This window comes from Salvia miltiorrhiza, chromosome 5 (assembly GCF_028751815.1).
Source record: "Salvia miltiorrhiza cultivar Shanhuang (shh) chromosome 5, IMPLAD_Smil_shh, whole genome shotgun sequence".
NCBI classification, from domain to species: Eukaryota; Viridiplantae; Streptophyta; class Magnoliopsida; order Lamiales; family Lamiaceae; genus Salvia; species Salvia miltiorrhiza.
Window position 1 is genome coordinate 56283326 of NC_080391.1, and position 14187 is coordinate 56297512.

The 14187-nt window shown below is 32.5% G+C and overlaps 2 protein-coding genes across 6 annotated transcripts; both read right to left on the reverse strand.

The window, feature by feature from the left end:
- Positions 1-5425: 5425 nt before the first annotated feature.
- On the reverse strand, positions 5426-8236 carry LOC131025295 (ADP-ribosylation factor 2). 5 transcript variants are annotated; one of them, XM_057955006.1, is made up of 7 exons: positions 8078-8236; positions 7110-7279; positions 6898-6968; positions 6602-6721; positions 5946-6064; positions 5787-5868; positions 5426-5670 (listed from the first exon to the last, which is right to left on the reverse strand). In XM_057955006.1, the coding sequence occupies exons 2-7, from the start codon at positions 7255-7257 to the stop codon at positions 5665-5667; spliced, it is 546 nt and encodes a 181-aa protein (XP_057810989.1). In that variant the 5' UTR covers positions 7258-7279; positions 8078-8236; the 3' UTR covers positions 5426-5664. The 5 variants fall into 5 exon arrangements, with proteins under 5 accessions (XP_057810989.1, XP_057810986.1, XP_057810988.1 ...); XM_057955003.1 differs by having other exon boundaries at positions 5426-5868; XM_057955005.1 differs by lacking the exon at positions 5787-5868 and having other exon boundaries at positions 5426-5700; positions 5920-6064.
- A 1038-nt stretch (positions 8237-9274) lies between these two features.
- LOC131025297 (1,4-dihydroxy-2-naphthoyl-CoA synthase, peroxisomal-like) lies at positions 9275-12668 on the reverse strand. Its single transcript, XM_057955007.1, has 9 exons — positions 12368-12668; positions 12106-12228; positions 11188-11289; positions 11061-11099; positions 10877-10975; positions 10715-10762; positions 10539-10634; positions 9654-9776; positions 9275-9560 (listed from the first exon to the last, which is right to left on the reverse strand). The coding sequence occupies exons 1-9, from the start codon at positions 12623-12625 to the stop codon at positions 9444-9446; spliced, it is 1005 nt and encodes a 334-aa protein (XP_057810990.1). The 5' UTR covers positions 12626-12668; the 3' UTR covers positions 9275-9443.
- Between the last annotated feature and the right edge of the window lie 1519 nt (positions 12669-14187).

Consider the following 14187-nt stretch of genomic DNA (forward strand, 5'->3'; position numbering starts at 1 on the left):
TGTCCTAAAATAAATTTAAATGACATTATCAAATAGTTTAATTATAAGAACACTTCAGAAGTTAGAATTTTGTATGTAACCTTATATCATACCAAACAACATAGGAGTATTATATTTTACATATATTTTAATATATTTTATCAAACATGATATTAGTATGACATAAAAAGACATCTTAGTCTCTCATCAAATAAAAAAGACATCTCAATCAAATATATCACACTTATACCTATACCACATGTCAAGAGCCCTATGTGTATTAAATGATTTCATGGTTACATTTAATTCGATGTATAAATTATTCAAAAAAAATAAATATATTCACAATATTTTCTGAGTTGAGAGATTAAACGGCGAACATAATTTATAAGCATATGAATTAAATTTGATAAGACCATGTATTTTAGCAATAATTCTAAATAAGATCATTTAAACATTTTGTCATCACATGCCCACATCACATTTTACTTTAGATAATTATAATGATAGTGATAGGGATATGATAATAAATATATTCATCATGTAAATCATTATAGTCAAATAGCATGTAGCAATAATCGATGGTTAATTAGTGCACATCTTTATTTTCATTAATTTATAATATATATTTTGTCGAAATTACAATCTTGAAGTGGCACAATTTTTAAGAATTTTGTGGGTAATAATCGATGGTTAATTAGTGCACATCTTTATTTTCATTAATTTATAGTAATATATATTTTGTCGAAATTACAATCTTGAAGTGGCACAATTTTTAAGAATTTTGTGGGTGGTAATGTTGCGGGTCAGAATTAAAGCAGCAATGATTGGAAAGAAACAACGATCAATTTGAATGTTTGAGAAGCTAAGAATACCTTATTTTTCATATACACAACAAATTAAACATTGACCGCTCATGATGCACCTTTTACTATGTGTTTGGGCCCATAATTTTTTATTTAGATGATTATATTTTGTTGTTATTAAACAAAGCTAATAATGAATAAATTGTGTCGTAATCATTGATTGATTAAGATCAAGACGATATTCATATATACTCGAATAAAAAAACTATATCTATAATAGTATTCGTATTTTATTGGTGCTTGAATTCGAATATGAGCTGGTTCATTAATTCTTTGAGACGATTCATGAGGATTAATTATAAAGGAATGAATTCGCTTAGTGATGATCATCTACTCGAGGCCTTTCTGCATATGAAAGAACGTATTGTTTTGAATTTTCGGCATGTTCGTCGTGAGGCGAATGGAGCCGCCCATTATTTAGCTAATTTAGCTGTTTGGTCTGATAATGTAATGATATGAAAACAGGGCTTTCCTAATTTACAGATATTGCTTACTGTGGTTTAATATAATTGTTCGGTTTTTCCTCAAGATTTTTTTTTTCTTTGAGATAATTTGAATTATGTGCAATTTAATCACATGCATTGATATAAATATGTTAATTTAGCAACGAAATATTAAATTTTAACGACTATTGTCCTCGAAACCTTATGATAAATAATTCTTAAGTTCATGTGTAAAGTATTTTAGGTCGAGTTATCCATAATAAATTAATGAATTTGGACAAAAAAATATTCCTTAAAATCTAATTCACTATATTTTAATAATTTAACCAAATAAAATTACAGTATCACCGTCCAATCTACATGGAAATCTCTGATTCGATCTCATCAGCCAGCTTGCCATTCAAGGACCACTAATTTAGGAGCCCATCAATTTAGGTAGAAAATAGAAAGAAGTAACAAAATGAATTTTATCGATTTAAAGTTCCAAAATGAATTTATCTATCAACTTTGGACCTAAAAGAATTAAAATTGTTAGTAGACAATAATAAATGGTGTCAATTGAAACTATATCAATCTAAGGTCCAAAAAGAATCATAAATTTTGATATATTTTTTTTTAAATAACGTTTTCACGTTAATCTTCAAATTATATTGCACTCTAAAGAAGATCGATACGCGACTCACCACCTCTGTTGACATTTAGAGGGTGTTTGGCTGAGCTTATAAGCTCCTCAAAACAGCTTATAAGCTGTTTAGGAGCTTATAAGTTCTTCCAAAGTGTTTGGTAAAATAAGTTTCCAAACAGCTTATAAGCTCCAAGAGCTTATAAGCTTTCCAAAAAATAAATTCCTCTATCCCAACTTATTTTTTTATAATTTCATATGCAACAATCATTATACAAATATTTTTCAACTATAATTTATTATTTTCATTATATATCATTCAAGTTCATTTTTCTTCGATTTTCTCTCTCTAACAAAAAATTCTCTCTCTCTAACAAAAAATTATATCTCTACCTTATAAGCTCAATTATCCAAACACTTTGACAACTTATAAGCTCTTGAGAAGTATATCTTAGAAGCTCTTGAAACATCTTATAAGCTCCAAGAGCTATTAAGCTCTTTAAAATAAGCTTAGCCAAACACCCTCTTAGTTCACATTACTACTTTTTTAATATTAATTAATATTTGTTCAAACATCTTATAAATTATTATTGAAATTATTAAAATAAATTATATAAAAATCAAAACTTGATTTATTTTACTCTATCACGTCGAAGTTAAAAGAGGAAAGGAGGGATGGAGGCACCAAAAAGGGTGGAATATACATGCAACTTTAAAGTTATACTAAAGCAACAAAAAAATAAAAAATAAAAAAGGAATATATCATCATCATCTTCATCTCAAGTGGGATGCAAAAGACAAATTGAGAATTCAATGATGAGAAGAGGAGAGGTTTGCATGGCTCAAATAATTGATACACAGAAGTAATAGTACAATTGTTGGAAGCTGCAGCCAATGGCCATCTGTCAAACCACCCCACTTTTTTTATAAAAAAAATATAAAAGAATCATTTTTCATTTTCAAACCCTAACTTTCATGGTACCCTGCTGTGGTCCTCAAAGGCTCCTTCACCACAACTCCAATTTATATAGTATTAATCTGCAAATAATACTAATAGTTTATATTCATGAAATAAGATAATTAAGTTTCCAACATGAAAACCAAACATTTTCCGATCACACATATGTATAGATAGCAATTATTATACAAGTCGATCGGAGTTATATATAGCTATAAAACATTATGAATTCGTTGTGAAAAAAATACAGAATCACCACCTATAGAATTTGGACTGTGGACCATAAATTATTCAGTATTACATGAATTCACAGGAAGTCTTTATAATTACGCAAAAACTCCTGGTGAAACCGGCTTCACACTAACACTACTTCAACATACAAATAAAAGTTTATATGAAACCGATTTCACAGGAGACCACTTGTAATTAATTAAGAGATATATACATGAACTCATTTGAACCACTCTTTGTAACTATATTTCTCATTTCAAAGTGGTGAATTTGGATAGAAACCAATATGTTGCATCATACTCAAATACATACCTCAAACCATCTTGATTAATACTAGTACGTGTATGTGTATCAAAATAATCTTATTCTTGTACTTTCTTTCAAGGCATGCATTAATGTACACACATATATATGGCTAGGTTTTATGGAGAAATTAATTTTTTTTTTCTGAAAGTTAGGAACGTTGAACATGTCAATAGTTTTTTATGAACATAACAATAATTTTATTGAATGCTTGGGATGTTTGGAGACCGAATCCTGGAGTGCGAAATTTTAAACAAATACATCTTTTCAACAAATACGTCCGTTCATAAAAAATTATTGACATGTTCAGCACAATTATGGATATGTTCATCAAAATCTGGACACGAGATTTATTCTTAATTCTGGATCGTTTGATGGATCATCATCAATGGATGAGATTGTTTCTCACTTTTTTTAAATATTTGTTTTTCTCAATAGAACTTTTCCCTATATATATAAGTATGTGTATATTAATGTCAAGAAAACTGAATTTGTACTTATGTTTTGATATTTTGAGTGACAGCCATGTAAAGTATTAAACGGCTATACATGTGGACCAAAAGATTGGGCATTTTCATTAGCTGTTGATAAATAAATAAATATAATTTTTATTTTTCAAGAATAAACAATCATTTGAAGCCAGAAATTTCAATAATCCGTCCAAAAAGGAATTAAATAATAGTGAAAGTCAAATTTGAGGAATTTAAAAAAAAAAAAAAAATTGGGATGGGTTTCTGGAATCTGATCCCCACCTCTTTCGGTTCTCCTCCCTTAGCTTTGGGGGATTCAAAGTTGCAAACAAGGAAAAAAATTATATAGGGTCCCTTTGGCTAGGCCCCACATTCCAAATTCCACATCTGCAATTGCTATTTCCCAATCGAGTCACTATCTTTCTAAACTTTTTTCCAATTTCTTGTATTCATTTATTTTATTTTAATTTGTTTATGGGTCGGGGTAGGACTTAGTAGCTTCCATTGAAGTTGAGATCTCTCTTCTTATTTTCTTCGATATTGCCATAACAAACAAGCCGTTTTTCTAGATACAAAACATATATCTCACATGTAAATAATCTAGCTGGTATAAATTATATTAAATAATTTAAACAAATAAAAATACCGCCCACACGATGCCACAACTTTGCCGCTTGGGCTAAGCCACCTCGACCAGAACAAACAAGCGCTAGGTATAACCTCGAAAATACGTACTCCACCACTAGGTCATCCTAAATGAAGATGTTTAAATTAAAATTACTTGCAAATAGAGAAGACTCAAGTATGTTAAGAAGGGGTATTTAAAAAGTCTTTGTGGTTGTACTGTTCCATTGGTTTGAGTGGTTATGTAGCACAGTTTATAGTAGACGTGGTTATCTTTAGTTCTTTCTTGTGTGTTTGTTGTTTTCTTTGGTAAAAGTTAATAAAATTGTGGTGTGGGATTGGCTGCCAATTATGTGATTTGGAAGCTACTTGTTATGAGTGTACAAAACAAAAAAGGTGATGCACAAACTCATATATCGTCTAGGATCTTCCTGTCTAAACCCAATTTATTTTTTATACATACATAGTTATTAGCTTTAAGGAATTTAGGAACATGTCAAACATTTAAAACCACACCACTTCTCATCATTCGAATTTAATCGTTAGATTCCTAGTATAGTAGAGATGCAAACCTACTACCATTAGAAAAAGGGATCAATTTAATTCCAATTTTAATTTAACTCCTTCACACGCTCGTATCATTTTTAGCTCTTCAAATATCGCTATTTAACCACATGGATTTTTTTTATAAAAAAAATATAATGAAAAATGTATAATTTCACCATTTTTTTCAAATATATTCTGTAGAGCTCCGGTATGAAAAAATGGAAACTACTAAAATATGATGAGATTACACATATGATTAATATTGATTTAAACATCCTGCAATAATTCATTCTTAAATTCTCATAAAATACGTTTATCTAGAAATATTTTTTTGAATCAAGAAAAAATTGTGTAGATAAGAGAGAGGGAGAGAGAGAGAAGCGTTGGCAAACAAATAATAATCCAAAACCCTAGTCTGTGAGTCTGAATATTACATTCAAAACTAAGCAAACGTAGGAAGACATATAAAACAAACCATTGTCTGATATAGCGACATTTCGAAGGTCCTAAACATAAATGAAAAAACAACATTGTTTCAAAGCAATATATGGTTAAGAAAAAACTAGATAAAACCTCGACAGTGTCCAGTATTAGCTCTCGCGTAAACAACTCCAGAAAAGCTCTAAGCCTGTGATAATAAGTTTAGCAGAATCAGAATCTGACGAAACAACTGATATAACGAGGCTCAATTTTAAAGCACTCTTCAAAGTAAAGTTATGTGATGTATGTATCCCAACTACTTGCCTTGTTAGCAATGTTGTTGGAGAGCCAGTCGAGTCCCTCGTAGAGCCCCTCACCGGAGGTGGCACAAGTGCTCTGGATGTACCTGGAAGAAAAGAAAGACAAGTAAAAATCATATAAACGGCGAGTGAAGTACTGATCTCACAGGTTAAGAACATATACCAGTGGCGCTGCCTGAGCGAGTGTAGGCCAAGCTTGTCAGTGATTTCAGCAGCGTTCATTGCATTAGGAAGATCTTGTTTGTTAGCAAATACAAGTAATACAGCATCTCTCAGCTCATCCTGAATGAATCAGCCGATAGTTTCAGACAAATGGTCAAGGCAATGATTTTATGCCAATATGGAGTGAAATTAATCGTGCAATATACAATATTCACTTGCAAATATAAAACTGAATTAGAAACAATGATATTCACAGGGCTCTGAGTAACAATTCTGCTGTATTTATTCCGAACATTTTCACACCTCCCATTCTGGCCTCTTGATAGAGGAAATGTGTTAAATCATAAAATTTCACAATTATTGATCAGTTTACTGAGTAAAAGTTCTTAGAAAGGAAAAGGCATTATAATGATAGCTAAAGTAGTACTTAACTTTCTAGACCAAATTATCAGAAAACAAAGCAAGTGAACTACAAAATAATTATCACTGGCATACCTTTTGGAAAGAAATAGACTTTCTTTATTATTGACAAGGACTCTAGATAGAAGGTGGTGACTATACTTTTAAGAGCCACTTCTTTTATTCTAGACTTACACTATTCTTTCCACTTCGCAAAAGTTGAATTTGAAAAAAATGAAATAAGAAAAGGAATATTACCTCGTTCAACATCCTATGCAATTCATCCCTTGCCTCCACAACACGGTCCCTATCGTTGCTATCTACCACGAATATGAGACCCTGAGTGTTCTGGAAGTAGTGCCTCCACAATGGGCGGATCTGTAAAAGGATGTAAGCAACATTATTATCTAAAATGTGCATAAATGCTTTGTTAAGTTACTACAAGCATTCACAAACTTGTGTAATGAAAATAACTAAATATAGAATGGAGATATCAAGGTAATTTTTTCAATTTAAAAATATAGTAATCATGAGACATAATAAAATATTCCCACCTTGTCCTGACCCCCGACATCCCAAACGGTGAAGCTGATGTTCTTGTATTCGACAGTCTCCACATTGAAGCCTGCAGACCAACAGTAAGCCCAAGAAACAATTGAGTACTTGTAACAAATTCATAATTCAAGATATGCAATTGCAATCTTAGCTGAATTTCAAATATTACATGAGTAAAAGTATTAGAGCCAAGTTACAAAAGAAACCGTACCAATGGTAGGAATAGTAGTAACAATCTCTCCGAGCTTGAGCTTGTACAGGATGGTGGTCTTACCAGCAGCATCAAGACCAACCATCAATATGCGCATCTCCTTCTTGGCAAAAAGCCGGCTAAAAAGCTTTGTGAATGTCAACCCCATTTCTCTTTCTTGCTTTTGATCTCTGCAAAATGTAATGCCCCAGTCATGTCATATAACATACACAGAGCAGATTATTTGAATTCCATCATACAGCCCATCAGTAATCCTTTCAAACATACTCTTACTAAAAAAATTAAGATCACCCACAGTAATTTTTCAATCAATGCCATCATTTGTTTTAAAAACACTTCATGAATTGAATCACAACGAGCCTTATAGATATATGCAATGGTCTGAAATGTGATCCTAGACTACACATGTTCCGAAATGCAGGTAGCTATACGATCAACCTGGTGGAACTATAACCCAAGGAAACAAAATTCAACTTTAAAATGAAACAATACTAGATCAAATGTGAAATCAGATTCCAGCACCACCACAACATACATCAACATTCATTTCACAATCTCCAGATTCTCAAATCACAGAAACGAAATTCATGAAATAAATCCATCAGATCGGAATGGTGTTCCAGATCAGATCACAATCAGAAACCGATTCAGGATGAAACCACAACAGAACATCGTTAAATCGACCAAACATAAATGAGATCCCGAGGCGGATGCATCTCACCATCTATCAACCCCTAAAAACTTAACGAATCTCGATCACCGCACAAACAAAATCGAAAATGCAGCACAAATTAGATCTAAATCCAGCAATAATCAGCTCGATCTGAACGAAAAACTCATTTCCTCCAAATCGATTCATCAAAATCGCAGATGCGACACATCACAGGCAAAAACCGAACCAAATCACAAAATTCAACCGAAATCAGAGCATCGCGAACAAAATTAGGAGTAGCGGGATCATGACGAACCTTGGAACGATAGATTTGGCGGAGGCGCTAGAGAGAGAAAGTGTGTTCCTGCTGGCGCGAGAGAGAGAAATGTGGAGCTGCCTGAGAACAACGCGAGATACTAATAACAATTTTCGGAAGGAGGATTGAGAATCGTCAACCAATGATTATTTATATCGGATGCGCTCCATTTACTTATGAAATGCCCAATTTGCCACTGGAAACTACCTAGAACTACGGGATTGCCCCTCGTGTTATAATCTGCTTCATTCGCATCCAGCCGTTGGATCTTGCCTCCGCGCATCGACGGCCAGATCTGTCTGGGCTGAGGCTGGCTGGTCAATTTGAGTAGAAATAAGTAATTTAATGAGTCCCCTAAAAAAGTATTTATATGAGTTTATTTTACCTGATTTGCTATTGAAATGAAAATAATACCATCAACTTAGATAATTGGATTAATTACGCCAAAAATCATGAATTTTGGGTTCATTTTTTTGTCCAAGTGAGAGCGACATAGAAATATTTGATCTATGCTATCTAACGTGAAATATTTCAATTTTTGTTTTCGTTTTCTTCATATGATGTAAAATAATCTGGAAGTCCGACTTTCCAATTTAACTTCTTGATATTGTCCACACCGATTTCTTATATATAATCCCATCTTTAGCCTTAAAAAAATAGTTATTATACCAAAAATAAAAATGTACCCAACTTACTTAAGCATAAACTTGGTCCACGCATTGTTAAATTCACTTACATTCTCTTTGTCTTTGATTGGTAAATTGATGTTTACATTCTCTTTGTCTTTGATTGTAAATTTATTATAAAATAATAATAAATAATAAAAAATAAAGAAAATTATCGCATTATATATTTTTTTTCATGTTCTCTAGAGAAAAAAAAAAAGCAAAAGAATATTACCACACTGCTATCTTATAATAATATATTAATGTAATCATAGCTTAGATTGAAAATAAGGGAAAAGAGATTGCCTGCAATTTTTTTATTCGATCGAAAAATAAATATCCACTTTATAGAAAATGTTTGAAGAGTGGAAAATGATGCAAACATATAGTTTATGCCAAGGTACCCTTCTATTTCAATAGTAACTGCATACATCACAAAAATTTGATTAGAAATCGAGATGTGAGACAAGAAAAATTCTAGAGAAAACAACGATAACTAAACAAAATACAAACAATTTAAAACGCAAGATCATGGACAAAAGCAGCAATCTCATATGGCTATATATATATATCAACGTGGAGAAAGATATTTTCCAAGTAAGAAGATCACACACATAAAAATTGAGGAAATTTCTAAGATTTTTATTTACTGAACTCAGACATGAAGAAAAATAAGCTTGCTGCAGAGCTTCAAATACCATTCATGGAAGCCTAGGAAATCTCGAGAAATCCGGTTTCCTTCGCTCCAAATATGCGTTCTTCCCTTCGTAACCTTCTTCAGTCCCGTAGAATAGGAGCGTGGCGTCTCCTCCGATTTGCTGAAAAAACACGAGCATTACACTCACGGGTTATGCTACTACCATCTCATCTGCGATTCGAGAAAACTGCAGTGTTTTTTCAAGAATATATACCTGAAGGCCGGCATGTCCGTCGTCAGCTGCATTGATGGCTGCTTTGCACAGCCGAATTGCCATTGGACTGTTCCTCAGAATCTCTCTACACCATTTAACTGTTTCTTCTTCCAGCTTCTCCAGCTTAACAAAGACAGAGTTTTAAGGTTATGTTTGATGGCATTTTTTAAGGATGTTTTAGATTTTTAGAGGGAGTTTACTTTTGAGTAAAAGATAAGAGTTAATCATATTTTTATAAAAATATCCCTTTGTACAAAATTTGAAGACGAAATAATGAGTCACTTTGTCAGATTCTTGGGCGGAGCTTTTTTTCCACCTCGCCTAATAAAATGATGTTGTTCCATCTAAGAATTCGGCGAGGTAACTCATCATTTGATGGTTTTTTTGGAAAAATATGAAAATAGGAGGTTTTAAATAGAAAATGAAAGTTGGGGACATCTTTTGGAAAACGCTGAAAGTTAAAAATACAAATAAGCTAACCCATTATTCATTAAGATAGATTGAAATTTTGGAATATCAGAAGTATAATTTCTATTATATGAACCAAATTTTTCCTGATTTCTTGGAGATTATGTAATGCTTACTCTGAAACTCTTCGTTTATAGTGTAGTGATATTTTTTGTTCCTCTCTTTATCTTTGAATTCATATCTAATGATCCAAGGCGTAATCCTGGACGTGAAGAATAAAATAAATAAAATACAAAAGGTTTCTTGGTTAATATTCAAATTTTCTTAGGATTTTATCTATTCACGCGTTTCACTAAGATTTTCAAAAATTGAAGAAATATACATTCAATTAAAAGAATGAGATTTAAGAAATTCTAATAATGAGAACAAAATTATTGAATCATGAAAAGTAAACACACCCTTAGAAGAAAATCTTACCGGAACAACCGTGTTGACAAGTCCCATTTTCTCTGCTTCCCCGGCATTGTAAAACCTCGTCATGTACCACATTTCTCGTGCTCTTTTCGGGCCAACCTGTTTAAACAAACACGATCATGAGCTTCCTCTCTTGTCAGTGCAAGAAAACACAGCAAAGAAATCCTGCATCTGCGTACCAAACGAGACATTATCGAAGCCCCATAGCCTGCATCAAAGCTTCCAACCTAAACAGTTGAATCAAGAACAAGCAAATTAACCATCTAGATGAACAATTTCACGAGCAAGAAACATTGTCTGCGAGTTTCTTCTCGTCTCAAAGAAGAGCAACACAAGACAACCTTCGGCCCCGTCTGGCCAAAGACGGCGTTATCAGCTGCGATCGTTAGATCGCAGACCATGTGCAGCACATGCCCACCCCCTACTGCATAGCCTGCAACCTTATATCATCATTCATAAAAGAGACATCAAGTGAATGCCTTGTAACGTTGAAAATGTGGTGAAAATTGGGTGAATAGAGCTCACCATTGCTACCACTGGCTTAGGCAGGCGGCGGATTTGGACCTGCGTTTCACTCATGATCAAGAAAATGGCAAAACTATGGAGAAGATTAGTACTAATTGGGCCCTAATTATGGATGAAACTCATATACCTGAAGGTCTAATACATTGAGACGTCCCACATTATCATTATCAATGTAACCATCTTTGCCTCTGAGTGATTGATCCCCTCCACTGCAGAATGCCTTGGTGCCCTGCAACATACCATTATTATTATTATACACATGAAAAGAAAATTGAGCACTAACTACAACAACAACACCTAATTCTTCTCATTAGTAGTGATTGACACCAGCTCTAACCAGAATCTCTTTCAGTGTTTTGGATCTAAATCTTGAACTATTTCGAAATTGCAATTTTAACCTGACTTTCAAAGTGTGACGAATTAAATCACCACCTTTTCATTTTTGCAATTTCGTGCCCCCAATTTTTGTTTTTCAGCCGCCAGAGTGTTGAATTGGAGCTTACGTGGATTAATAAAGACGCCGTTGTTTTGTGAGGCTTAAACGAAGTCGTTTCGTACAATCTCAATTAAAAAAAATTTCAAGTTAAAAAGGGAGCCTATCCTGTATTTGCACCATAATATCCAATATTCACCAATTTTATAGAAAACGAAATCGTAACATGAATATTATGTGGCGAACTAATCCACGTAAACTCCAACTCAACATTCCGACGAGAGAAAAATATTGGGGGACGAAATTGCAAAAATTGAAAATGTGGTTATTTTAACTTTGGAGTTTTGATAGGATCCGGTGCATTAGTGAAAATGTGGTTATTTAATGAGCCACACTTTAAAAATCACGTTAAAATCGCAAATTCAAAATAGTTCGTGATTTTTATTTGCCGAAACTCCTTTTTAATAGTATTATAAATATTACAGTAAACTTCAAACTATTTTCGCACCTTCAATTGAAAAATCCAAAAAATTGAAAAAATAGTACTGTAATGCAATTAGATTTACCCAAAAAATTGAAAGAAAAAAAAACAACAATGTTATGCTATGCTACCTTCCCGGTGAGGATGATGACTCCGATAGAGTTATCATCTCTGGCATCATTGAAAGCACGCATCAGCTCCTTAACCGTCTCAGGCCTAAACGCATTTCTCCTCTCCGGCCTATTAATTGTAATCTAAACCGATTTAATATTTATATTAGTCAATAAACAACAAAATTATAAATAAAAAATATTGTGTGATCATCAGCGCCAATTTAATCGATCGGAGCTGAAAAATTGAAGTGCAGTCAGTTTCTGATGAAGATTAGCTGACCTTAGCAATGCCATCACCGACTGCCTTCTCGTAGATAATGTCGGCGAAATCCTTGCCGGAATCGTCCATCGCCGCCTTCCACGGCGGGATATGAGTGGGCACGGCGCCGTGCACCCGGTGGTAGGTGTCGTCGAATCCGGAGCTGCAGGCGGACATGCCGACGCCGTGAGCGTGATTCGATTCCGGATTGAGATGCCTAGAAACAGCAAACATTCTTCTATTGATTGCTGCAGCAGCTTCTGCGCGAATTCCCGCCATTGATGATGATTTCCGTTTGAGAATTGGCAGAGTAGCAGATAAGATAAGTTTCATTTATTTAATATAAAAAGCAATTCTATGGAGAGGGGAATTTACATTCTTACCCTTGTTGAACTGAAGCAAAAGATGGAATTCAGTTTGATTATTTTGATGAGGATTATTGAGTTGGAAATATACCAACTTTTAGTTAATTTATGAATTGTGTATAAAATTTAATTTTGATATGATAATATATTGAATTTTCAATTTGTTATGATTTTATCATAAAATTAAAATTTACAAATTTTTGTAAATTTTCAAAGAGAATGGTGCGTAATATTTTTTTTTTTGTTGTATCGTTTTAAGTTGAATTTGTGTTTTAGCTTGTTTCTTCAAACTTTTTTTAAACTCATAACAAATTAAAATTGTATGTAATATTATATCAAAATTTAAATTCATATGCAATTTATGTATTCACAAACCAATATCCCTTCTGGTAATCTGGTTTTTGCTCATTTCATTGGTCGAATATTAATGTAAATATTAAAGATCTATTTTTTTTTATTTTTGAGGGAGTATTAAGATCTATTTTAAAATGGGTGAGTAACTTTAACTCAACCTGATTACGATATATACCACTAGATATAATTAATTATACTTTATACAGAGAAAAGAAAAATAAAGGGGGAAATTTATATTTAGCCTATAAAATAAATAATATATTCAATAGAGCCACAAGTATAAAACTATAGTAAAAGTAGCCATTTTGTAGTAAAAAGACAAACATATCCTCAATGGGGACCACAAATAATATAACTATAATATATTAAATAAAATCAACAAAAATCCCTCTCTCTCTCTTCTCTCTCTCTCCTGTCTCTCGATTTTTTTGTTTAAACAGATGAGATAAATGAATCGATTATATTTATCAAATTGATCTCTCCTTGTAAGCATCAAATTATATACACACACAAATTAAAATACTTGCCTCCTCCAATATTAATTTTGTTTTTCGATGATTAGATTAAATCAGTGAATCTGTAGAAACCTCTAATATACTCAGCAAAATATTATAGATTATCTACTCTACTCTACTCATGATTTTAATTAGGCAAAATTTTTTGACTTTGGTGGGAACTTGCCTAAAGGAACAATGAAAAGAAAAGAGCAAAAAATAATTATTAAGCCAAGAATAATCTATTTTCTGTTATGTTATCATACTTCAATTTATTTATAAAATCACCTGAATAATAATAATAATAATAATAATAATAATAATAATAATAATAATAATAATAATAATATTATGCATGTTGCAAGATGGTTTAATAGCAAAATCACAAACTCACACCACCATTAACTACGATTTAATAATTGTTAATCCTTTCAAAAGAAAATGTCAATTACTTAAATTGCAAGATTTTGACTATATCAAGAAATGCAGATAGATATATGTAAACTAACTCCGTTTTTTTTGCTTTACAATTTAATTATAAGAGAATAGGTTCTGACTTGAGGCAAATTAGTTGATTACTTGAGGCTTTAAATGTTCTTGAAAGCATTGATACTCCCATGTATATTGG